This window comes from Akebia trifoliata, chromosome 10, assembly GCF_017979445.1.
Source record: "Akebia trifoliata isolate Shusen 1 chromosome 10, ASM1797944v1, whole genome shotgun sequence".
Classification (NCBI taxonomy): Eukaryota; Viridiplantae; Streptophyta; class Magnoliopsida; order Ranunculales; family Lardizabalaceae; genus Akebia; species Akebia trifoliata.
In genome coordinates, this window is record NC_141384.1 from 13,729,603 (window position 1) to 13,757,392 (window position 27,790).

Sequence of the window (27,790 nt, forward strand, 5' to 3'; positions counted from 1 at the left end):
GGGGCGATGGTTCCTCTAGGGCTCTGATACCAAGAAGAATTGTAGAAAAGTAATTGTCAAGAGCTTGGCAGATATTTATATTAAGTAATGTGTGGATGGACATATATGCCCTTACATAGTAATAAATAGGAATAATAGAAAACAAATAATAAACTACATTATTTCCAATACTACGATTAGTCCAGCTCCTCGCCCAATCAGCATCTGAGAAGCCAATAATGGATATAAGAGGTTAAGGTTTATTTAATAATCCTATGCCTGGTGACTTTTTAGTTACCTCAATATCCTCAACACAACATCCCAACGAGTTTATCGGGGAGCATGCATAAATTAGCTAACTACTCCCACAATAAAGGTAATATCTGAGAGAATGATAGTCAAGTAGATAAGTTTGCCAACTAATCTAAGGTAATGCCCTGCATTAGGATAAATAGGCCTATTCAACACCAAGCATAGTAGTGGGATCTATGAGAATATTGGCTGATTTAGAACCCAAAGTACTAGTCTCAGATAGCAAATTCAGAACATACTTCCTCTAAGACAATACTTTCTTTGGAGTATGCTATTTCAATACCCAAGAAGTAGTGAAGAAGACCCAAGTCTTTAGTGTGAAACTGTTTTGCTAAACGAGTCTATAAATTTGAGATACCATTAGGATCACTTCCAGTGATGATATTAATCACATAAACTATCAACACAATAATTCCACTAGAAGAGTGGCTCACAAACACTGAATGATCAGGAGTAGACTTAGCAAATCCATAAACAAGAACAACTAAGTTAAATTTATCAAACCAAACTCTAGGCAACTGGTTCAGTCCATAAATTGCCTTTCATAGGTGACACACTAGTCCATCTTACCAGAGGCAACATACCCAGGTGGCTGTTCCATATATACCTTTTCCTGCAAGTCTCTATGTAGAAAGGGATTTTAAATATCCAATTGATACAGGGGTCAAACATAACATATTGCCACAAAAATAAGAACTCTAATAGAGTGAACGTGAGTCACTAGAGAGAAAGTCTCATTATAAACAACCCCATAAGTCTGTGTGTATAAGGGTTACAAGGTGGCCCTTCAACTTCTTAATTTATCCATCAGGAAGATACTTGACTGTGTATATGCCCATCTGTACCTCAGTCTGCTTCTTAGGTGAAAATAGAGATAGATCTCAAGTATGATTATGATGAAGTGGTACAATCTCCTCATCCATAGCTAGTTTCCAACTAGAGGAGGATAATGCTTGCATATAGGAAGTAAGAACAAAAATAACATACAAGGAAAGTGCAAAATGATGAAAAGAAGGTCGACATAAAATCAACAGCTGGGTGCTTAGTGCAAGATCTAGTACCTTTTCTTAAAGTAATAGGAAGATCACTAGAGGTTGAAGTGGATGTGGAGGAATCTCAAGTGAAGCTGATGATGGATCTAGGGCATAGAGAAGATGAAGGTGTTCTTGAAAATGAGTGTCTCGATATACTTGAATAAGTACAATGGAAGGATCACTTGCAGGAAGAATTGGAAGTACAAGACATGATAAAATTGTAGGAGACAGGTCCCCTTAACGAGAAGACACAAGATTCAAAGCAAATGCGGTATCGACAAAAGAAAAGTAAAGTGTAGACTCCAAGAATATCACATCAACACTTACATAATAGCGTTGAATGACAAGACAATAGCACCTATACCTTCTTGTAAATGAGAGTAACCTAAAAAGACATTTGATGTATCTTGGGGAAAGTTTATTTGATCCAAGCTCAAATGCGTAAACAAAACAAACACAACCAAGGACTCTAGAAGTAATAGTAAAAGAATGAACTTGAGGATAAACCAGAGAAAAAAGGTGATTGACCATTTAAAATTAATGATGGCACACGATTAATAAGATGACAAGCTTTGAGGACAACCTCACCCCATAAGGCTTAGGTACATGCATTTGAATCATAATGGCGCTAGCAACATCATGTAAATGACGATGTTTTTGCTCAGCAACACCATTCTATTGAGAAGTATGAGCACAACTGGTCTTATGGATAATGCCATTATCTAAACAAAAAGGCGAATATAAGATTATATGTATTCTAAGGCATTATCAGAATGGATAATTTTCATAAGTTTTCCAAATTGGACTGTAATTTCTTTATAAAAAGTAAGCAAATCACGAGGTAATTTATTGTGATCTTTCATCAAAGTGAGGAATTTCAATATTAGGTTGGTAAGTGACTACACTATCTCCTCTTTCAACAAGTCCAAAGAAAACTTGAGCCTCCTTCCTCTTTCGAAAATCCTGAAACCTCATCTGCTCTTCACCCAGATATGCCTTAGCTCAAAAAGCTTTTGATCAACCTGAACCAAGCCCATTTAAAGTTAGAATTAGACTTGATCACTAATCTACCATCAATGAGGTATACTTCATACTACTTGTACTAGGAGTCCATTGGAAGATCATCTTGGTTGAAATTTAAATAGCTCTATTGTTTTGGTGGATTGGTTGAAACATTAATCAAACATGCCTCAGATCTATTTCATACAATCTTAAATCCTTTTCTCATTTTGTTATATTCTTAGGTGGAGCTAAAGACTCCCTACAAATGTTGTGAAACAAATCAACCAAACCCTAAAATCGCTGCTTCCTCCATACTCAGCTAGAGAGAGAGAGAGAGAGAGAGAGAGTAGGTTAATCGGGCTGGGTGGGGGAAAGACCTTGCATCCAATTTATTGTGCATTAAAACTGGTAAGATTTCCTAGTAGTTGATTTAGTATGAACATATTGCCTATGAATGTCATGTTTTAATTCTATTTTCCTTTGACATTTCACTATTTTGCTTTGTGCATTATTTAATAACAGAAGCCCATATTGTTACATCCCTGAGATGTTCCAGCTCTATTACATGATGCTAAGTGCTTTATATCACTATTACCTTGTTTAGAAGAGATTCAAGTTGCTAGTCCTATATCATCCCTTCTTGAAAATATTTAGAGTATTTCACCAATTCGTTGAATTTTGTAGGCTGCTTGGTTTTAGTTGGCGGTGATCCTGGTGTTGGCAAGAGTACACTATTGTTACAGGTATAAGTTTATTTTCAGGATTAATAATCTTGATACAGGGATGGGGTACATGGATTTATACTGAATGCTTTTAGATTTATTCTCATATTCCATAAGATTTTTTTTTTTTTAATATCCATAAAACTTCAAACCACCATTTTCTTTTAATTTTTCTTTTCTGTTACAAATTTTGTCTTGAATGAGAAGATTGCTGCAATGTTAGCTGAAGGACGTGATTTTGGTGATCCTGCTCCAGTTATGTATGTCTCAGGTGAAGAGGTCAGTTTTGTTGGATTTCATGTTGTTGCTCTCCTATATGCAGAGCTTGTTACAAGAGCTTTATTAAAATTATATTGTTCTGATTTTGTTCGTGACTCAACATGTTGTGCTTTCTTTTGTCACCATTCTGCTTTCTCATCATTTTCTTTGAGTGTTTGGTGTATGTTGTATAGATGTAACTATTCAATTTAACCTTTATCTGTTGCAAAAGATGGAAGTTCTGATTTTCCTTCAATCAAGGTTTTCAAATTTTGATGTTGGAATATATTTTGGATCCCCTGGAAGTGGAAACATGTAGTGGAAGTTTATGGAGAGAATATATTAGATTTCCATAATTTCTTGAAAATTTAAAGAATCTCTTTCTCAAAGCACTGATTGAAAAGCACATTCTTTCCTTATTACTGACTTTGAATGTATCCTTTCTTTTCTGCAAGGTATTAAAGTTATGCAATTTTTTTTTTTTTGTGTGAATGATGTGTTTCCATTGAAACTTCAATTGAAATATATAAAGTGGAAGATTTCCTCAAAATTATGTTAAAGTTTTTGAATAGGAAAATTGAACCTCCAATTTGTGCCCTATTGTTACTTGAACGATTGATTCCAATATGCAGTCTGTTATCCGATATATACGATCAAATGACCGATTAGTCAATGTTACAATAAAAAATTAATCCTAACTGATTAGGATCACACAAACACTCAGATTTCCTACTTATTTAGTCTTCTTCCTTCCCATAATTTCTTGAAAATTTCACGAAATCTCATTCTTCAAGCTCTGACTGAAAAGTGCATTTCTTCCCTATTACGGATATTGACTGTAACTTACATTCGTTTTAAATACCAACATTGCAAAATATAAAGTTCATACTTACCTCAAAATTATGTCAAAATTTTCGAATAGGGAAACTGAACTTCCCACCATGTAAATCCCATTTGTACCCTATTGTTTCTTCAATAATTGAATATCACTTTCTCTTTTGTGGGAAGATTGATGAATGATTTCTAGCATGGGTGGAGTTAGGGTAGGTCCTAACTAGGTGATCTCATCTCTTAATTAGATGATCTTTCCCCCTTTTTTTTCATTGTGTCCCTTCTTTTTCATAACCTTTGTATTTACATTTGATTAGGAAAACAATAGATATAATAAAATGTACGAATCCCCCCACCCCCCACAATGGGCAATGGACTAAGAGAAGGTCTATTGCAACCCAGTTTGAAGAAATGTGCTATTAGAAGGTCCTAAAGGAAGTAGAGGAAGACCAAAGAACATGGACTGAGTTATAGACTAGTGAGAGAAGAGAACATACTTGCAACAACGTACGATGTTGAGTGAGGGAACATGACTCTTCAACCAAGCCCAATTTTTGAGTACACCTTTGAATGCAATACCTCAAAGTTTCATTGTAATATGTCAACTAACTGGCTATGGGTTGAAGTCCACTGACACTCGCTAGCTGCAGACATGTCTAATGTTTAGAATAAGCTGTATGCATATCAATGTTTAGATGTCATGCCATTTCAATTGATGATGCAAATAGTTTAAGCTTAGCGAAGTAGTTTGAATTTTTTTGCAAGATTTCCTATCTATTCTACATATCAAGACATATTTTTATATGTAAACTAAAATGTTATTTAAGTTAACATTTACTTACAAATTTAAGGTAATAGAAGTAATTAATACATTATAGTATGTTTTTTAAATATATAGTTATGGTATCAAATTTAACCTTTCTCTGAATTATTTAATCTTTTTTTTTGATAGTTTTAAGTGTGAAGGTAGGGTTTTAATCCCAAGTCTGGTATTACCACATAGACTGCACCATCTCACTAAGCGAGACCTTCAAATCTTTTAATTTTGTTATATTTTAAATTGAAAATAATTTTCCAAGAAAATTTGTTTCTAATCAAAGTACTCATTTAGCTTTGCTTAAAAACTTAAACTTGTTTAAGGATGGATGGTAGGATGGAGGGGTGTAAGTGGGGTTTACCTATGATTCTCATTTTCTAACTCAGAAATCCTAGATCCAACACAAAAATCTGGCCTAGGTTCACCAAGAAGTAAATTAGCATACTTTCGGTTAATAAATTAGAACAATTTGTTGTTGTTTGAATTGAAATTAATTCATTGTGTTAAAAACCATTAGTCTCAAGCTTCACAACTTGATTCCATTGCCCAAAAGGTATTTATGGTCTTTGTTGAGTGTTGTGTTATCCGCCTCCGCTGCTAGGTGTCACGTGCTCACGCATTGTGCTCCAGTTCGACCTGTGACCCTCTTATATTCATAGTGTCGCCTTCTCCAACAGATCAGTCTTTTGGAGTAGGTTGTTTAACATGGTATCAGAGTGCTAGGTTCGTATAGGTCACGAGTTCGATTCTTTCACCCTTATGGGTGAGAGGGAGTGTTGAGTGTATATTTTCTTCCATTCTCGGGTGTGTCATACCACAGTTAAGCCCCGTGACCTTCTTATATTCATAGTTCTCCCCATCTCTTACAGATTGGTCAATTAGAGTAGTTGGTTGGTCAACATGGTATCAAAGAGCTAGGTTTGAATAGGTTATAGGTTTGATTCTTTCCACCTTATAGGTGAGGGGTAGTATTGAATGTTGCGTGTCGCACCTACGCTCCCGGGTGTTACGTGCTCACGTTACGTACCCCTATTTAGCCCCATGACCCTCTTACATTCATAGTTGTGCCTTACCCATCAAATCGGTCTTTTGGGGTAAATGGTTTGTCAACATGGTATCAAAACGCTAGATTCGTATAGGTCACGCGTTTGAGTCTCTTTGAGGAAAATTTTCACCCGTATGGGTGAGGGGGAGTGTTGAGTGTTGTGTTATCCGCCTCCCCTCCTGGGTGTCACGTACTCATGTAGGGTGCTCCAGTTCGACCCGTGAACCTCTTATATCCATAGTGTCGCCTTCACCAACAGATCGTTCTTTTGAAGTAGTTGGTTGTTTAACATGGTATCAGAGCGTTAGGTTCGTATAGGTCATGGGTTCGATTCTTTCCATCCTCATGAATGATGGGAAGTGTTGAGTGTACATTTTCCTCCACTCTCGGGTTTGTCATACCCCAGTTAAGCCCTGTAACCCTCTTATATTCATAGTTCTCCCCCTCTCCTATAGATCGGTCTATTAGAGTAGTTGGTTAACAGTCTTCAATCTTATTTATGTTTGGTTTTGACCAATAATTACAATAAAACAAGCCTCACTTCAAAATATGAATCAAGTGGGTGTTTCTGTCGAGTTATGGGAAGTTGATATAGACTGCTTTACATGTTTCCATATATCGATCCTGTCTTTATGATATTTATAAAAGCTTGTATGACATATCTCCAACGTTCCATGCAATGTTATGACATATTGTAACTTTATCATAACTTCAATTTTCTTTTGCTGGAAATTACATGTTTAAAATATAAAACCCTGCCTAAAATGCATAATTACTATTTCATGCCAAATTCAAAATTTTTCATTTAGACGAGTTCACCCATTTCTATTTTGTATGGCAGAGTGTTGAGCAAATCGGCAACAGGGCTGACCGTATGAGAATTGGAACGAAAGAACTTTTTTTATATTCGAGTACTGATATAGAGGTGCTTTCTTCCAAAGGTTTTACCAACTTGTTTAGTTCAATTACTCTTATAACTTTTATAGGTTTTCCTAGTGACATGAAATTTGGTTTTAGTTATGATGCAAATGTTGTTTGCTTTAAAATTCTTATTGGTGATCTTTGAGGAAAATGATATTGGTCTCTTGAGGAGGGCATCCTTTCTGAGGTTCATGCCATTGCATGGAAGCAGGGATTTGTGTGATGTGAATCCTAATGTTGTCCCATACCATGGATTGCTTTCCCTGAGAATATTGTCATCTATTTTACGTGGTGGATGATATAGTGAAATTCTATCATTACAGTGGAAATATATATGATTGATTTTGTGGTCTTACTATTATCTCAATAAATGATTGTCTTTGTTCTGTTATCTCAGGACATATTGGAGAAAATTCAACTACTCTCTCCCCGTGCTCTGATCGTGGATTCTATTCAAACAGTTTATTTGAGAGGAGTGACTGGAAGTGCTGGAGGTCTCTCCCAGGTTGGATCTTTTGAGCTCATTAGGTTTTCTTTTTTTAACTTAAATAGGGAAGTCTACCAAGCTTCAGCTCAGGATGCTTAATAGACGGTTGTTTCTAGACCTTCCCATCAATTGATGGGAAAGTGTTTCTAAAAATTCTTTTACTTGGTAAATAATGTTCAAATTTTTCCAACAATGAAAAGTTCTACACAATCAGCTTTTTACCAACTTTTCCCCTGATGTACAATGGGAAGAAATAATTGTAATATCTTTTTTCATTATAGGTAAATGCAAATATCATTAATGGTGAGGCATCCAACAAAAGTACTCTCAAGAGGATGACTTGACCACCTAAGGAGAAAAGAAGAAAAATGAGATACTCCCGAATCCTACTTACGAAACAAAGCCATAGAAGCCATCAGTTATTATTATTTTTTTGATTAAATATAAATTTATTGAATAAGCTAGATCAAAGATACAAAAAGGCAGCCAAGATGACCAACCAAAGAAAATTAACTGGCACACATAAAATCCCACCTAAATACAAAATCCCCCTTTGAAATCGGGGAGTAATTTGCACAAAAAAAAAAAAAACAGCAACCCAAGAATGTTTAGCACAATCCCCTCGAACGATGCTTCCTCTCCTTTGAAAGCTTTCCTATTCCTCTCCTATCATAGCCCCCAAGCAATGGCTATAGGTAGAAACTTCCTAAAGGTTTTCTTTCTCCCCGAAAACAAGGTAGTATCCCAACTTTGAAGAAGAGATAATACCAAATTTGGGACCACCCAAAAGACCTTAAATAGGTTAAAGAAATGACACCAAATGGAGTTAGATAATTTGCAATGAATTAAGATGTGGTCCACTGATTCACTCGATGAATTGCAGAATCAAGAGATCAAGAGTGGGAAGCTTATTTAGCGTAGCTAGCCAAGTGAAAAAAACACAACTTAAAAGGAGCCTTTGAATCCCAAATAAAACCAATGGGGAAATGATCAAGAGATCTGGACGGGGGTTACCATCTCTGAGGCAAAATGATGTATGGTAGAACACACAAACTTGGAGTTTATGTTAAAAATCAGGTTCTAGGGTGAAATCCCAAAAATTAGGAGTAATGAAGATTCTCTATGTTGAGCAAAACAAACTAGAAACTTCAATCTAGGTTTGAGATTGATGGAAATTAATTGCAAACATTAAAATTAAGAACCAATATTGGGTTCTTCTGCTCAAAAATAAAAAAACAAAGAAGGGGAAGAAAAGTCTTTTTATTTTTCTTTTTTATTAATCAATCTTAAAAAAAACTAACTGTTGGATTTGTTTATTGGAGTTCCTTATATAGATAACTCCTTCATAACTACTTAAAAATCTTCTAAAATACTAAAAAGTAACTTCTTAATCTATCTTTAACATATTACTAACCTTCTAATCCTATTAGAACTCAATTTGGACATCTAAAATGATTTCTAATTATAACCTAAAGAATAAAAATGAATTTTAGAAAAGAATAAAAATATAAAAGATAAAACAAATTAGAAACTAACAAGGAAAACAAATTTTCTAAAGTTGAAATAAAAACTAATTAAAACTACTTAAGAAACTTAAAAAATAGAAACTCAATAAAAAAAAGAGTCCTAAGAGAAGTTGGACACGGTCAAGATTGGATCCAGTTGACTTGGTCAAACCGAGTTGACTCGGTTAATGTTGCTGATTTCTTTCTTTGACACTTCTTAACTTAATCATAGGCATTGAGATAAGAGTCGGTAAGCCTATCTACATCACAAAAGAATTAACGGAAAAAATCTTTCTTTTAGAAAGAGCGCTCCTTTCGTCATCTCTTGTGTGCTCCCAACTGGCCTAATCAAGCTGAGTTGTTAGATCTATCAAGTCTTGAAATTCTCAATCTTTAAAACCCCTCCTGAATCTCAAAAATCCCACACTGGCAAATTTCCGTTGAGATGCAAGAAAGCAGCGCAAGGCAACCCCTTTTTTGAGGAAAAGTTGTAAAGGCAGGGAATTGAAGACTGCGAGCTAAGCCTCCACACAACCAATCCTCCCAAAATCTGATCTTGTCACCCTTTCCCACCTTGAACTTCACCCACTTCCTGAAATTCGACTTATTTTCATAATACCTTTCCATGCACTACACCTGTATGGAGACTTGACATCTTGACTCTCCCGCCTACTACTCTTTCCCCCTTATTTTGATCTAATGATCATTTTTCACAGACTAGAATTTTCAATACTATACCTCCACAACCACTTCGCTAACAAGTCCTTAATCCTGAGATCCCCATTTTTCTTTGGTTCGCAGACCAACTTCCAATTCACTAAGGGTGTGTTTGGAAGCTGGAGTTAATCAGAGTTGGAGTTGGAGTAGGAGTTAGAGTTAGTTGTGCTGGACCTAATGTATAAATCTGGATTAGAAATCGGTTATGTTAAATCTGACAGTAAGAATAGTTGGTATGAACCTATTGGTTTGATTGAGTGACTGAGGTATGGAGAAGCCGCTGTTCTTCCAACTAATTTCGCCCCCTTAGGATGATATCCACAATGCAGTCGGTCTCAGGTAATCGGTTTCTACGATTCAACAGTCACAAGTCTGTTAACTGCGCACTTGGAAATAACAGATCTTTGGCGGACTCGATCGAATTAGTTGGTGTATGAGCAGTGAAAATGAGAAGAATAGAAGATAGGGAGATCAAAACAATGTTTCTGTTTGCAGTTTGAGTTTCTGCGTACAAAACACTAGGGCACACTTCTCTTTTATAGTAGAAAGCCCAACGGTACAAAAAAAACCTAATGGCTCAACATATTAAAGGTACGTTTGGGCCTTAATTGACCCATTTCTGAACATTGGAGGATCCAAATGGTCAACACACATTAATTCTAATGGTTACTTTGATCAACAGTCAAGATGAATAAAGGAAAAATGACAAAACAAATTTTAGCAAAAGTGGGCCTATCACATGCACCCACATGAGGCTTAAATTCAAGATTTGCACCTCCTTCGTACACACACTCACTAAGGTTTTTCAACGGGTTGGCCCCAAACACAATGGGCTGTAGTCCCATGGTGCCTTGGGCCCCCATGTGCGCGCGAGACTCTCTCTTTCTCACTCACACTTGGGCAAATAGTAGAGTGGGAACATTAACAAGTTGAGCACAAGTCTATATTCATTTGATGTGGGACTAAAGATTTAGAGAGTTATCTCTACAACTCTCAAGAGAAAGCAAATCAAAGAATCGTTGACTATTCAACTATCATAAATAAAGAAAATGCACTTTTAGCTAGGGTTTCACAAAAAATGGAAAAATCGTGCACCAACCACACTCAAGAGAAAAGGTATTGAGTTCAAATCTAGCCCCCAACAAAACCCAATAAATGAAATTAACTATGAATCCTACAACAGTTTGGGGTTGGAATCCGTGGAGTTAGTTATAACTCCTCAAATAAACTCTAATACTTGGTTTATCTAGGAATTTAGCCTAGGAATTGTAAGAAAACTTCATTTTGCTAAGATTAGTTATAAATCAGTTGAGTCAATTTGGTTTCATGTATTCTTTTTTACAAATAATTAATTTTTATTATTAATTTAAATATTTATTATATTAAATAAATGTGATTAAATATTTTCTTATCACTTTAATCACTTTATTTCATTATAAATTATAATTATTTAAATAAAAAATTCATTTATTAAGTAATGAAAGTGAGTTAAACGATTAATATGCAGGATGACTGAGCGAGTCAATTCGGTTTTTGGGATGAAATGATATGTTAAGATTTATTGTAAGTCTATCCTTGCTAATTTGGCAAGATTTTCAATCTTACTAAAGGTTGTTGAGATCATAATATATCATCCAAAAGATGATCTAATGCCACATGGATGTAGAGGAAGAAATACTATAAATTTTGAAGAAAACTTATAAAAAGTTATTTTCCACCGTTAAATTTTAATTTTAGATTTAGGAGTTAAGTAGCTACCCTTTTCCAAAGCAATATATCATTCGGATCTAGACGGATATAGGGAGGTATTTGTATCTGACCCGGATCCGACTTGGGTTAAGGGACATCAACCCATATTCGACCCATATTTTTCTTCGAATCTATTCCAAGGGTCCAAACCTTCTAAATTCGGATCACTCGAATTTCAGATAAAATTTGAGGGCAACGACGACTCTGTTTGCTTGCATTCTCTGTCGCACTAGAAGCAGGTAGTCAACGAGAGTGTGATCTCGTTATCTACGTCAATGAATGAGACTATAGGCAGACTACTGTAACTACCTAATTGTCATTATAACATAACATCACTATAGACCTTCAACAAGTAGGAATCTAACCTACAATGTCACCCTTTTGAAAAGCCGAAATCACCGTACTGTCGTCATTCGCAAAAGGTAGCATCATGATATCTTCTTTGACGATGCGGGTAGACTACCTTCACTTTTCATTGAGCAAACAGAGTTTGGTAGTCGGACCGGTAACTAACTGTTAGAAAGGAATAGACAGAATAAAGTGTTAGAGAGGAATAAGCGAGTTTCAGAGTAGGCCATGCTAAAAAACGCATATAAGACTTATCCTTGGTGTGTTGGTGGGTTGTTCTTGTATGTATCAAGTCGGTGACTGATAGGTAGGAGATCTCGTATATATCTGGATTGATAGATAACTATAGGGAATGGTGACCATCCAAAATCAAGAAATGAAATAATAGAAAAAAGCACAATAATAGACTCAATGTAAAAAAAGTATAAAAGTGAATTGTCTAAGTGCTCCTCCCCCATTTTATGACCTATTTTAATCTCCTTATTTTATTTAAAAAATAGAAAAAATTTAAATAGGAACCTAGATCATAAACAATGTAAAGTGAGTTAAATGATTTATAATAGAGCTATTAAAGGTTTGGCCCGATCCAGCCCGGTCCGCTATGGACTAGGTTTGGATTTAGTTATTAAGTCCATTTAGCTATCGGGTTGGGCTAGTCAAAGCTCGTTTTGGGATTTGAATATAGGCCCGATGGGTGGCTTGGTCCACTATATTATATTAAATACAATATATAATAGTCTTATTATAAATTAATAATGATCCCCTTACCTTCGTAGTGTCTTTGAAAATGGGTTTGGCTCAGCATAGCCCGATCCATTGACAACCTTAATTTATATACTAGATGACTCAGGTGAGTCAACTCAATTTTTGGGGTTTAAGATTTTTGACTGGAGTTGTATATCCCATCCACATAGGTGGGAGTTGTAACTCCTTTGGAAATAGGAGTTGAGGACCTTCTTGGATTTGCAACTCTGTGGAATTGGTGAACCAAACAAAATTAGAATTCTTAGGTGGGAGTTGCAACTCCAACTTCTACTTCCAAACACACCCTAAATGAATTTTATTCACCCCATCTTTATTGTCTCACAAAAAGTTTCAAACAAGTTTGCTTAATTTTTCTTCCACGCTACTAGGAATCAAAAACAAAGAAATATGATAGATCGGGATACTTGCCAAAGTGTTTTTGATCAAGGTAAGCTTGCCGCCCTTAGACAAATACTTACCTTTCCAGGAGCTCAACTGTTTTTCCATACGCTCAATCATCGAATCCCAAATCGACTTATTTTTGTTCTCCCCCTTTATAGGCAAACCCAAGAACGTGGACGATAGGGCCTCCCTTTGGCAACCAAAAAGGGCAGCCCATCTAGACACCTCATCATTGCCACCAATCTCGAACATTTTGTTATTATTGAAATTGATCCTTAACCTTGATATTGCCTTAAAATAACATAACACTCCCCTTAAGTATTTTACTTGTGAATCCTTTGCTTCCAAAAAGACTAGGGTATCATTTGTGAAATGGAGAAACGACACATTGGAATCCTCTTTTCCTATCGAAAAATCTGAAATCTCTCAAGACTAGAAGCTTTTTTAAGGAAACGACCCAATACTTCCACCACCAACACAAATAACAAGAGGGGCAAAGGATTGCCTCACCTTAAACCCCAAGAACTTCTAACATAATTTGTGGGACTTCCATTCACCAAAATCTAAAAGGAAGTTGTAGACACACATTTCATCTCCCACTCTATGCACTTATCCCCAAAGCCCATGCGATGCATTAAGTATCTCAGAAAAGCCCAGCTCACATGGTCATAAGCTTTATGTATGTCGATTTTGGATGCTAAACCCTGTCTACCTGAACTCTTTCTATAATCTATACACTTGTTTGTGATAAGGACTCCGTTCATAATTTGTCTGCCCTTCATGAACGCCCCTTGCTTCGAGCCTATCAGATTTTTAATCACCTCCTTTAGTATATTAGCTAGCACCTTTGCTAATAACTTGTAAGCCAAACCCACAAGGCTAATAGTTCTAAAGTCCGCTATCTCTGCATCTGGCTTCTTTGGGATCAAGGCAATGAAAGAGCTATTAAGGTTGTAGTCTAAATAATACCTATCCTAGAGCTCCTTTATCATGTTCATGAAATCCTCTTTAATCGTTACCCAACACCTCTTGTAGAAAGCCATGGTGAAATTATCTGGTCCTGGTGCCTTTTTTTTTTACGCATCGAAGTTAGAGGCTTAAACAACTACTCATCAATAGTCCTGATGTAGATAGGTTTGTCGACGCTGATCTTAATGCCTATGATTGAGTTAAGAAGCGTTGAAGAAAGAAATCAGCAACATTAACCGAGTTAAATCTGTTTGACTAAGTCAACTCAATCCAATCTTTGACTAGCCCCACAAAACCTAGTCCAATTTCTCTTTGAACTCTTTTTTTATTGAGTTTATATTTGTTAAGTTGCATAAGTAGTCCTAATTAGTTTCAATTTCAATTTTTGAAAGTTTATTTTCCTAATTAGTTTTATGTTCTCTAAATTCATTTTTATTCTTTAGGTTATAATTAAAAGTCCTTTTAGATGTCCAAATTGAGTTCTAATAGGATTAGAATATTAATAATATGTTATAGATAGATTAAGAAGTTACTTTTAGTATTTTAGAAGGTTTCTAAGTTGTTATGGGGTTATTTATAGAGTTAATTGTAAAAATCTGGTTCTAGGGTGAAATTCCAAGAACTAAGAGTAACGAAGAATCTCTATGTTGAGCAAACAGACTAGAAACTTTAATTTAGGTTTGAGATTGATGGAAATCAATCGCAAACATTAAAATTAAGAACCAATATCGAATTCTTATACTCAAAAGAAAACAAAGAAAGAGAAGAAAAATCTTTTCTTTTTGAATTTGTTTATTGGAGTTCCTTATATAGATAACTCCATAACAAGTTAGAAACCTTCTAAAATACTGAAAAATAACTTCCTAATCTATTTATAACTATAACATATTATTAACCTTTTAATCCTATTAGAACTCAATTTGGACATCTAAAATGACTTCTAATTATAACCTAAAGAATAAAAACGAATTTAGAGAATAGAACATAAATTAGGAAAATAACCTTTCAAAAATTGAAATAGAAACTAACTAGGACTACTTAAGCAACTTAACAAATAAAAACTCAATAAAAGAAAAAGTCCTAAGAGAAGTTGGACTAGGTCTGGTGGGCAGGTCAAAGATTGGATTGAGTTGACTCGGTCAAATAGATTTGACTCGGTTAATGTTACTAATTTCTTTCTTTGACGCTACTTAACTCGATCATAAGCATTGAGATCAGTGTTGGCTAACCTATCTACATCAAGTCCTTTCTAGTTAAGCACTCTGACATGGAGTTATGGATCCTAGCTCTGGGACTTCAAGGATGGGATGAAAAGGTTGCTCCTCCTCAAACAAATTCCTATAGAAATCAACTATCCCCTCTTTGATCCTTTCCTTCCCCCTCGATTGATATATTTCGTATGTGATTAATGCTTCTCCGGGCATTTGCTTTCTTATGGAAGAATTTTGTGTTCTCGCCTTCCTTAAGCCCTTTTACACGTGACTTTTGCTTCCAAGTCACTTCTTCTATCAGGGACACCTTCTAATACTCGACCTCAGATTATTTCTTCTTAGAATTTTATCCCCTGAAAGTCCCTAATCTTCTTCTTTTAGGTTCAATATACTTAAGTTCTCTAAAATGTCCTTCAAACCCTTGACTTTCTTAAAAACTTTGACATCCCAAACTTTGATTTTCTCTTTCAGAGCCTTAAGTTTACATTTAAAGATAAAACTAGGGCTCCCATTGAATTGAAACTCTTTCCACCACTTGTCTACCTTCTGACAAAAATCCTTGGTCAAGAGATGGGGAAGAGGTTCTCGTTTGAAAGGTTGACATTAAGTGATCCAAAATTGTTTTAACCGGAATCAAAATCCCTTTTCTTGGCACTGAGGAACATTTCACAGCCGTTGCGGAGTCTCGACCATTGTTTGCAACTGTTGTTGGAGCCGTAGGAGGTCACGGCAAATCCTCTTCTCTTTTCGAAGATGATAAAGTGCCACCCTTCACACTTTGACCCAAGCTCATTGAATCAAGCCCATTGCACCCTCGGTCTGATCTTGCCCAACAATACACTTCTTGGGCTCTTTCTTTCTTACTCATATTTGGCCAGCTTCATGCCTTTGTATTGGACTGGACCCAAGCCCATTGGCCCTACTCTTAATAAAAAAGTATGCCATGTCTCCCCCAACCCACGACTCAATGGAAAGTTGGGCTTAAAAACTTGTGGGCCTTTGATGAAACTGTACTGGTCATTTTCCTATGGGCCACACCTTGTGTGAGAAACTTTGGATCGCCATGGGCCTTAGAGGTGTGTGCTTTCCTTTGTAGAGCTCTATCAATCTTATGGCCTTGTCCTTTACCCAAAGTTTTGCCACACGTCCCTCCTATTCGATTGCTTAGGGATCTAGACCTCTGCCTTACGCCTTTTTATTAAACTTGTTTCCTTTCAGTTGGATAATACTTGAAAAAAGTGAAGGTTTAGTGTCCCCTGCTATAGGGACTGTTGAAGCAATACCCAAAATCCTCCCATCCGTCCCTTTTCCTACCTCATGGCATAGCCCCCCATTTCCACATGTCCTGCTATTTTTATTTTGAAATTCAAATCCTAAACCACCCTTTAACCCTACCATTAGAACTCAACCAAACCCCATGGCATGATACTACCAGGTTGGTCTTGTTAACTCTAGTCAACCATCTTCCTCGGCTCGCACCTCTTACCGAATTCTTTGCAACAATTCCTTCGGTCAATAACGACGATTCCAATGAGACCATTTAGTCGATCTTGGATAACCCAACCCACACCTTATAACAAACAATTTCACATTGAACCAAGATGCTTCTGGGGATTGAGGCAACACTACTTGCCACCTTGATGGTTGCCGTGGTCAGAGACTTCCTTTTTAGCGTATCTTCTTCGGTTTCCAGCAAGCCTCCCAAAGCTTTTCTGATATTAGAAAAGACATCTTTCTCTCATAAGAAGAATGGTAGGCCCCATAGCTCGATCCAAGACTCAACCTTGAACCATGTGCTAGAAATTGAGTTGGTCAAAGCCCACCAACTGCGTAATGAAACTTCACAATCCTTAATAGTCTGCACAAGAAACACTACTCTAGTGTCAAACATAAGAAACAACCTCTTGGAAGATCTTACCAAATCCTTCAAAGTAACTTTGACTACATTACAAGAGATCCTATCCAAAGTGGCCTTGCACACCACTCTCCTTTACCAAATACCAAAACCCTTCCACTTCACGTCTATCGGCCTCACTCGTCCTTCTTGAGATTCAAGATTGAGTGCTGCCGATTTGTAATCTACTACCTTCGAGTAACTTGGAGCAGATTTTGTTGCCATTACGCTGCTCTCATTAGCTTTTTTGAGACTCACTTGAACTTTCTTAGAAACAAAACTGACAGTAGGTTCCTTGAGTACCAAGTTTTCCAACCCAAAGTCCTTGGCTGACATTGATTGTTGAAGCAATAACACAAAATTTTTCCGACCTATAAACTCTTTCCTAGTTGGTGACCCTTTTCCATTTCTTGAAGGCTATTCTCAGGTAGAACCCCTTCTGGTTAGAAACCCATTCTGCTACTTTCACCCTTGATTCAGAGGCGATTGATGTAGGACGATGAGGGAAGAAAAGAAAATATGAGGTTTAGTGAATTTGGTTTAGGATTGGGTTAAGGATTTGAGTAGGTAGGATAGGGTAATTCATTTATGACCTTTTGCAAATATAAGTACAATTCCAATGAAAATGGTTAAAGGTTTATTGGGTAAGGAAATGATTAAGTGTTAAGATTTGGAAAATAGATTAATGAATTAAGGGTTAAAGAAAATGGGGGAGGATTAAGGGTAAAATAAAATTGGTTTCAAGAAATCAAGATTCAAAAATAAAGAATCAGGAATCAAGATTAAAGAATTTAAGAATTCAAGAAAAGGGTTTCAAGAATCAAGAACAAGGAACGAAAAGAAAATTAGGAAAAAAAACAAAAAAATTAAAAAGAAATAGAGAAAAATAATGTTATCTTGGATTCATTCCAAAATGGCCTCACACTACACCTATTGTTGGGAAGATCAAGCTTAAGCTTTCTTTTTTATTCATCATTCTTCATTAAAAAAAACCTTAATACAATCTATATAAAGAAAACAAATCTAAGAATCCTAATCAAATTAAAATATCAAATAAATAATCCAATTTTCGTAACTTTCTCTCTCTTAATTTTCAAACCTTAATGAACTTAAATAAAAGACAAACTAAAGTTACTAAACTACCCCTAAATATTATAGAAGATCATGGGCCAATAAAAGATGAAAATAAGCTCAAAAGACATAAAAATAAAGTCATAAAACAACTCAAAACTAAAAAACATAAGTAATTTAAAATAATCCCGAACTATAATCTAGGCCAAATTAAGTGAATACCTAAATAATTACAAATTCTTCGTTGGAACCCTTGACCGTTGACTTGACTTGCATTTCGCATTAATGACTTTCTTCTGGAAGGACTTCTTTAATGGTTTCTCCAGAGCTTTAATCCATAAATCTTTCAACCAAGCTATAACTCTTTGTCCCTAAAAGATAAAGAAGATTTACCCCATTTACTTGATTTGACCACAACTAGTTCTTGAGTTCTCCTGCTTCTCGGCCAACTGAAATGAAAAGTCTTTGAATCTATAGTCAGTTCTTGTGCCCAAACTTCATCTTTTTGTAACACTTTCCTTGTAGACTCCCAGATCCTCCGAAACTGGTTTGCTTTTCTCACCATCACTCTCTCCAATAATAATTAAGATTTGAAGCCTTCAGTATGATATTATTGAATGTAATCGGCGAAAAACATCCCTTTGAATTCTTTGAACGCTCTTGACAAGTAATGCATATTATATTAGATTTAATATTCATATGGAAGATGTTCTCATCCTATCCCAAACTTTAATCCTGTGTTTGTACCTCTTCTATGCATCTTCTTTCCTCCTTGGCTATTATCTAGAGCCTTATGAGCTTTATGAATGAAGAAATTGAGAGTTGAAGAGTTTGAAATTCGAAGAACAGTTAAAGAAATTAAGAGATTAAAGATTGATTGATGAAGAAATGATGTTGCTGTCCAAATCGCTCTGAGGAGTACTGCAGCTGAACCGCTATATGAGCACTACATCAAAAATCGCTATGATTTTGTCCAAATTGCTCTAAAGAGCACTATAGCTGAACTGATATACCACTATATCGCTATAGCGATTTTGCCCCTCAACTTCATTGAGTAATTCTCCATGTGTTCTTTTGAATGTAATGTAATTTTCTCACGCATGTGCTATTATAATGTAATTTTCCACGTGCTCGTATGTCTTGTTTTAGACATTGCGTAATAATTACGTTTTTACTATTTTTGGAAGGGCTTAATCTGTAAGTTTCCTCTCTCTATGATTTCTATAAATAGAGGAGGGAGATCACTAGTTCAAGTAGAGGTTGGATCAGATTAGATCGAACAAAATTGAATCATTTTTTTAGATTTTCTCATTTTCTTAAGTTCAGAGAGAGAGAGTGTGTGTGTGTGTGTGTGTGTGATATCTTCCCATTTATAGCGAAGATTTACTGTAACTCAAGCTTGCTCAATCAATAAAGGAAAGAAGAAAGGAAATTTGATTGAATTTGCTGAAATCCATTTGATTTAAGAAAAAAATGAGATCAAATTCATGTTGAGTTTTTCTTCAACAATTCGCAACTTAAAATTTAAGTTTATCCGCCAATTTCCTTAGATTTGACTGTAGAGTTGATTTTCATCATCAAAATGATTTTCCAATCAATAAATCTAAGTTTCCCTCCATCCATTTTTGAGATCCAAATCTTAAGAAATAGTTTTCTTTTGAAAATCCAGAGAAATTCTGAAATATGAAATGGAGTTAATTACCTTGCCGTATTGCAAGGTTGGATTCCCGATCCTCTTCTTTGCAATGGGGACGGGATCAACCAAGAACTCATCACTCTTCCCCAAAATCAGATTCGAGTAACACCCCGAGCAAGTGTGCTCACCAATGATTCTAGATCTAAAATCTGAATCACATAAACGAGCTATGAAGTTAGTGGGGGAAACACTAGGCAATTTGGGTCCTGATGTAGATTATTTCTGTTTCTTGCTAATATTCTTACAAGCAGTCCTACCTATCGCTTCTTTCAGTATTGAAGTTCTGTCATTTTGTTTCTCCCATTGTTTTTTTTTTTCAACTATAAAGGAAATATAATTCCTTCTTATACATAAAAATAATCGTGAAACTCATTTAATTCCACTTAACCTTCAGTATGATCTTTTGATGGAAGTATGGTCTTCAAGCCTTTTATCCTTGTTAGCAGCTTTGAAAGTACTTGGTAAGAGTTTCATTAAACTGTGAAATTCCTATTTCATATGGATGTTTTTTTTGAGTTAATACTTTTGGGTTTATATCTAGTTTCTTAGCAAGATTACCACATCTTATCTATTTCTTCATTTTATTGTCTTCAATTGTTCCAACAAACTACTTCCTTTTGTACTAAATGAGAACTATTTTATGTGGTGTCTTATGAATGATTGGTTTTTGAGAATATGTTAAGAAGCTCCTATAAAACTAGGGTTAGGTATTGGCTGTGCCAGGTTAACTTGCCCAGTTTCATTCTGCATCTCGATACCAGATTCCTTTTATCTTGCATAGTGATGTTAGTCAGTTCTTAATGGAGTGTTGCTACCGACTGAATCTTGGCTTGGACTTCATGGCAATTGCCTTTGTCACGTCAACATTGCGTGATAGGTGCACTCCTTTCGAATATGATACTGATGTTCTATTTTGCTGGTTTCACATTGCACTTCTTTCCATGAGTTTAGTGTTTGCCATCAGAGTTTCCTAAAGAGCTTTTATGTATTGTAAGTGAGGATGCAAGTTGTCGATTCTATGTAAAAACATAAATTGTTGTTTCTTGTTTGCTGGGAGTCCACTTAAACCCTCGATTACCTTACAAAAAAAGAAAAAAGAAAAAAAGAAAAAAAGAAAAAAGAAAAAAGAAATTGGACTTATATAAGAATGTTTAATGTTTTTGGTTGCATTTGTGCTTGCTTTAACTCTTGTGTAAGATCTGGGTACTTTTATCTCCAAGTAAGAATTACCTCTAAACTATTAGTCACTAGTAAATTGTCTATTTATTTTACGAGTATTTGATAAATATTGTTAATACAGTTCTAAACTTTTTACAACACAAAAGGTTGAGTAGGACGAATGGTGGTTTTGTTACTATCTTATAAATTAAGGACCTCATAAGGTGAACTTAATGCATTATTCTGGTGAAATTGTTACAAAGCATCAAGCTTGCATGACCACATTGATTTTATTTTGTACTTTTCTTTTGTTCTACTTTGATATTTTGTCTCATGACATAGCATTGATGTTTAACAGGTGAAGGAGTGCACTTCTGCTCTTTTGCGGTTTGCTAAGAAAACAAATATCCCTGTTCTTTTGGTGAGCTTATCTTATTTGAAATATAATTTATCATCTATCAACTTGTTTTCTATTTTGGAATCTCAAAATTTGATTTGGAGTCAATCAGTGTTTGAGTTTATGTAGGCTTTGAACTCGGTTGAGTAGTTTTCGGCTTGTGCTCTAGGTTGGTTGGGTGATCTATAAAGAAATGAAAAATGACTATGAAGATTAGCAGAACTATTTCAACTTGATATAATTTTTCTCTATTTTGTTCTCGTCTTGTATTTCCTTTCTTGTTTGCAAACACTGGCTATCAACAGAAATGACAACTGCTTCCTCGTATCTGTTTTTTTATCCCTTTTTTCTACTAATTTTATTTAGTGTTTTTTTTTCTGTAGCTGATTATAAAATTAATCCCTCAGAATAGTAGATACTTATGAATGTAGGTGCATATCTTGGTTTTTTCATTTCCAAATATTCAAGATACACTTTAATGATGATTATGAATGGACGATGAAGTTTCTTTTAAGGTTTTCCAAGTGGAGCTTTGGTCGGCATACACTTAGTTGGGCTTTCCTCCAAGAATATAATTTCTTTTCCCTTTTTCCCCACACTAGAGGCTTGTGTGTAGTTTCTCCGTGTGATAAGATAACCTTGATAATTATTGTTTGGGAAAATGAAAGATTAAGTTATTTGTTGATTTGTTCACAAATAAGGCTTGGTCATCTCTTCATGTGTTGAGAATCTTGATGATCAGTCATGGGTTCTCCAAAGCACTCAAGAACTAATCATTGAAATGGATAAAAGTCACATTACTTCTAGACACAATTCTTATTCTTCTAGACACGGTAGTTTTTTGACATAACTGTTGTCCTATGTCTAACCTTGGAAAGTTGGAGGAAAAAAAAGAGAAAAGAGGAATGAGAAGAGATAAAGTAAAACAAAAACTGAAGCAGAACTGTTCCTCTATAGTTTTCTTCTTATCACGTGTTGAAGGACTTGTCTTGATGTGTTACCAATAAACAAAAACTTATATTTGAATGTTCAAGGATGCTTCCTATAAACTTTTATGGCTCCTGTATTAGATGAGGGTGTTGTCAAAGGATTTTTAAATTCTGAATATGCATTCTTCTTCTGCACATAGCATGATGCTTGTTGAATGTATAAATTTTGTTTTCTAACACATGCAATAATTCACTAACTGGGTCCCTTGGGATAAATCTTGATTGTCATCATGCTCTATTTGTTTCTATTTTGTGCGTGGTTTAAAACTTGTGATGCTCTTTATGGATCTCATGCTTTTTCTTCATGCTTTCAGATTGGACATGTTACAAAAACTGGAGATATAGCAGGGCCACGTGTGTTGGAGCACATTGTTGATGTTGTTTTATATTTGGAAGTTGGTACCTTTTTCTTTTGTACTGTATTTATGTAGATTCTTGCATGTTAAAGTAGTATATATTTGATGTTATGATCATTTGGGCCCTATAATGTTTGCTATCATACTGGGAATTAAGTTGGATCTTGTGTCCCAGAGCACATCATATTTGTTATTTGTCTCGAAGTTCGTAAATTGTTGGATACTGCTGTATACTGTGCATTCTTTTCATGTTAAAATCACATCTAGCTTATGTTATGTTCATCAATCTTATAAGATTGTAAATAAATTTGCAATCAGTTCGAAATAGAGAGAGAAGATTAAGTCTTAATTAATTAGCCCTAATTAGGCTATATAAGAGTTACATAAGAGAAATAAAGAAAAGGAAAAGACTAAAATAACCCTAGACTTATTTAACACACCCCCTCAAGTTGGTGTGTGGATATCAACTATGCCCAACTTGGACAAGACATCTTCAAAGGAAGTTTTACTAACTCCTTTAGTAAGAACATCAGCAAGTTGTTGAGAGGTAGGAACAAAGGGAGTACAAATCTGTCCAGAAACTATCTTTTCTCTAATGAAATGACGATCAACTTCTATGTGCTTCGTTCTGTCATGCTGAACCGGATTTGCAGCTATGTTAATAGCTGATTTATTATCGCAATATAGTAAGAAGGGGACCGGCACAGGAAGACATAAATCAGCTAGTAAGATTTTGAGCCACAACAAATCGCATACTCCAAGTGCCATAGCTCTATATTCTGACTCAGCACTCAATCGAGAAACCACATCCTGTTTCTTACTACGCCAAGTTACGAAGTTACCACCAACTTTAGTACAATACCCAGAAGTAGACCTTCTATCAGTCACTGAACCAGCATAATCTGCATCTGTCCATGCCTCAATGCGAAGATGACCATGATTGTTGAATAAAATACCTTGACCAGGACATCCCTTAAGGTATCTAAGAATACGATAAACAGCAGCAAGATGAGATGTTCGAAGTGAGTGCATAAACTGACTTACAACACTAACAGCATAGGCAATGTCAGGGCGAGTCATAGACAAGTAGATCAACTTTCCCACAAGACGCTGATATTGGCCAATATCTGACACACACTCCCCCTCAGAATCAGCCAACCTGTGATTCTGCTCAATAGGAGTATCAGCTGGACGAGATCCAAGCTGACCAGAGGCACTGAGTAAATCAAGAACATACTTACGCTGAGAAATAAATATACCTGACTGGGACCGGGCAACCTTAATACCCAGAAAATAGCGAAGATGGCCAAGATCCTTAATCTCAAATTGACGTCCTAAGTAAGTTTTGACCTCGGTAAGGCCATCGGCATCATCTCCAGTAATAACAATATCATCCACATACACAATCAGAGCAACAGTTTTGCCTTGGGAGTGATGCAAGAACAAGGTGTGATCAGCAGAACTCTGATGGAAACCAAACTAATGCATGGTCTTAGTGAAGCGCTCAGACCAAGCACGAGGAGACTGTTTCAGACCATAAAGGGACCGGCGAAGACGACAAACATGTGCAGGAGAAGCAGAAGGAAGAAACCCAGGAGGTTGGACCATATAGACTTCTTCCTGAAGATCACCGTTGAGAAAAACATTCTTGACATCTAACTGAAAGAGAGGCCAGCCTCGGATAGCAGCAACAGAAAGGAGAACACGAATGGTGGTCATCTTGGCAACTGGAGCAAAAGTATCCTGATAATCAATCCCATAAGTCTGAGCATAACCTTTGGCCACCAGACGGGCCTTATAACGAGCAATGGAACCATCCGGATTATGCTTAAGGGTGAATACCCAACGACAACCCACAACTTTCCGTCCAGGCGGAAGAGGCACAATTTCCCATGTTTGAGTCTTTTCAAGAGCAGTCAACTCATCAATCATAGCTGCGCGCCACTCAGGATGAGCAAGAGCATCTGCAACAGTAGTAGGAAGAGAAACAGCGGAAACAGAGGCAAGAAAACTCTGATAGGATGGTGAGAGTGCAGAGTTAGATATATAATTTGAAATGGGATAAGTACAAGTACGCTTACCCTTACGAGTGGCAATAGGACGATCATCACAGGGAACCGATGGAGGCGGAGCTGGAGGCGAGGAGGCTAGCTGGTCGGACATAGAAGTGATGGTAGTATCACGGGGACGTCGAGAGTTAACCTACAATGGAGGAGAGGACGAACTGACGGGGGGTGGAGAGGGAGGAACAGGCATGGGAAGGGGGAATAAAGAAGGAAAAGAATCATCAGGTGAATCTAGAGGAAACCACTCAGATTGAATACCAACAGACCCACTATAGTAAGGAGTATGCTCAAAAAAAGAAACATCTCGAGAAACGAAACGCCGTCGAGAAGGAGGATGGTAACAACGGTATCCTTTCTGGGTAGAGGAATAACCCAGAAAGATACATTTTACGGCCTTAGGGTCAAGTTTAGTACGAGTTTGGGCAAGAATTTGAACAAAGCAGACACACCCAAACACGCGCGGAGGAAGTGGAAACACAGGACAATCTGGAGAGAGCTTAGAGAGGGGTGTGGCAAACTGAAGAACATTAGAGGGGGTCCGATTAATAAGGTAAACGGCAGTAAGAACTGCATCGGCCCAATAGGATTGAGGCACATTCATGCCAATAGAAATGACACGAGCTAACTCTAGAATATGGCGATTTTTTCGTTCTGAGCGACCATTCTGCTGAGGGGTCTTAACATTGGACATTTGATGCTCAATGCCAGACTCTAAACAAAGTTTCAAGACTTCACTATAGGTGTACTTAGTACCATGATTAGAACGGAAGGTCTTGATGGTACAACCAAATTGGGTATGAATCATAGCAAGAAATTGCTTGAAGATCCCACAAACCTCACTCTTGTGTTTCATAAGATAAACCCAAGTGGTACGACTGTGGTCATCGATAAACAAAACAAAATAGCGAAAATCAAAAGTGGATGTGAACAAGGAAGGACCCCACACATCAAAATAAATTAAGTCAAACATAGCAGGTGTAGTAGTATTCATACTAATAGGATAAGAAGAACGCACATGTTTAGCTAATTGACAAGTTTCACAAGACAAATCAAACAAATTGTTATTATGAAATAAAGTAGGGAACATGTGTTTCAAATATCCAAAGGAAATATGGCCTAAACGTAAATGCCAACGCATTATAAGAGCCTTATTAGACTGACTACGACTACTACTAAGCTAAAGAGCAGAATGAGTGCTAGGTGAACCGGGAACGTCCATGAGCTACAATCCATTTACTTCATGTCTAGTGCCAATCGTCCTCTTCGATTCTAGATCCTGAAAGACACAATGAGAGGGATAAAAGGTTACACTGCAGTTCAAATTTTTTGTAATACTACTAACAGATACAAGGTTAGTAGTAAGTTGAGGAACATGAAGTGTGTTAGTTAAGGATAAAGAAGATGTAACGGGTAAATGACCTTGACCAGCTATGGAAGGCAAAGAACCATCAGCCAGTCGGACCTTGCGATGACCAGAACAAACACTATAGGTTTTAAATAGGGAGGACGTACCGGTCATGTTATCTGAGGCACCAGAATCAATGATCCATGGTGAGGAAGTGGTAGAAACACTGTGTGCAGATGCAAAGGTACCTGAGTGAGCGAAGGTAGAAACTGGTTGAGATGAAGTCTCTATCTGATTGAAGAATTTTCTAAACTAGTCAAGCTCGGCTTGGACAGAGAAACCGAATCCGATGAGGAGGTAGTAGCTGAAGGAGGTGCCAAATCATTCGTTTGCTGAGAAACTACATGAGCTGAAGACTGTTGAGACTGTTGACGATGCTGGTTTGGACGACCATGAAGTGCATAACAGCGAGCCTTCACATGACCTAACTTTCGACGATGATCACACTTATGTCGTTGACGGGTAGGCAGAGACCCATTGGGGGACTGTGAAGAAGGTAGACGAGCAAGCATAGCGGAGTGATCTCCCGAAGAAAGGGGTATGACAGCTGTGCGACGACTCTCATCAGCCAAGACATAGGAATACACAGTCTGTAGTGAAGGAAAATGATCCATTCCCAATAAATGAACTCTCGCATACTCAAACTCATCCCGAAGACCAGCCAAAAACTGAAAAATCCGATTCTTATCCAGAATTGACGCATACAATGTCTCATCAAGAGGGTCCTTCCAGGAGTAGTACGAAGAATAAAATGTCAACTCTTCTCACCGAGCACGTAGTTGTGATATATAGGTAGTAACAGAAGAGTCACCCTACGAGAGTCGAGAAACTCATGCTCTAGGTTAAAAATGCGAATATTGTTTTGACGTTGCGAGTAAATGCTCTTTGCGGAATTCAATATCTGTTTTGCTGTCGAGGAGAACATAAAACTAGCTGCAATGTGTGATTGCATAGATGTAACCAGCCAAGAACGGACCATAGAATCATTAGCAAACCATTGTGAGTAAGAACTGTCGGTCTGTGCAGGTTGTTTGTCCGCCCTTGTGAGGTAACCGATCTTCCCTTTTCCACCAATGAACATTTCAACCGATCGTGCCCAAAGGAGATAGTTAGGATCATCTAATTTCACGGTAGTAATTTGAATGCTTGGAAAGTTAGTTGAATGAGAAGGAAGACCACTCGATCCATTACTAATACCAGTGATAGAGGAAGAGGATGACTCAGAAGCCATCAAATAATCCGAGTACTTTGGTTTGAAGAGAGTTCACGAAGATGAGGGCACAACTCTCTAGAATAAAGTGATCGCAGCACCCTAAAGGTGACAATACACGATCGAAAGAGCTATAACGGTTGATTAAACACTGTTATGGGTGACCCAAGTAATCATTACCGCAAGTAATCCTCCTTGCAGCCGGGTTGGTTAATAAGTTGTGTAAACAGCCCTAGGTCAAGGGTTCGAGGGTCAATAGAGAGGTGAGAACAGCCTTAAACAGCACCCGGTTGTGATCGAAAAATTTCGTAGATGTTCAAGAACACTGCCGGAACCCTCATAGAACCACTACGGGGATCATAAAACTAAAACACAGCCACCAGCTGAGTCGCACGAACTAGAACAGCCACTTATTGGGTTCGGCTGCGCAAGAATCAACTACCTGCTGTAGTTTTAGGGTCCAAACACGCACCAGCAGTGTCGCATGAACTAGAA

At 36.7% G+C, this 27,790-nt stretch overlaps 1 protein-coding gene across 1 annotated transcript in view; it reads left to right on the forward strand.

The window, feature by feature from the left end:
• LOC147393159 (DNA repair protein RadA-like protein) overlaps window positions 1-27,790 on the forward strand; it is an 83,459-nt gene that overhangs the window by 27,686 nt on the left and 27,983 nt on the right. Inside the window, exons 3-8 of the mRNA XM_086455698.1 lie at window positions 3,012-3,070; window positions 3,257-3,328; window positions 6,842-6,925; window positions 7,319-7,426; window positions 21,231-21,293; window positions 22,573-22,653. Of these exons, the coding sequence (XP_086311824.1) occupies window positions 3,012-3,070; window positions 3,257-3,328; window positions 6,842-6,925; window positions 7,319-7,426; window positions 21,231-21,293; window positions 22,573-22,653 (467 nt within the window). The remainder of the gene's footprint in view (window positions 1-3,011; window positions 3,071-3,256; window positions 3,329-6,841; window positions 6,926-7,318; window positions 7,427-21,230; window positions 21,294-22,572; window positions 22,654-27,790) is intronic.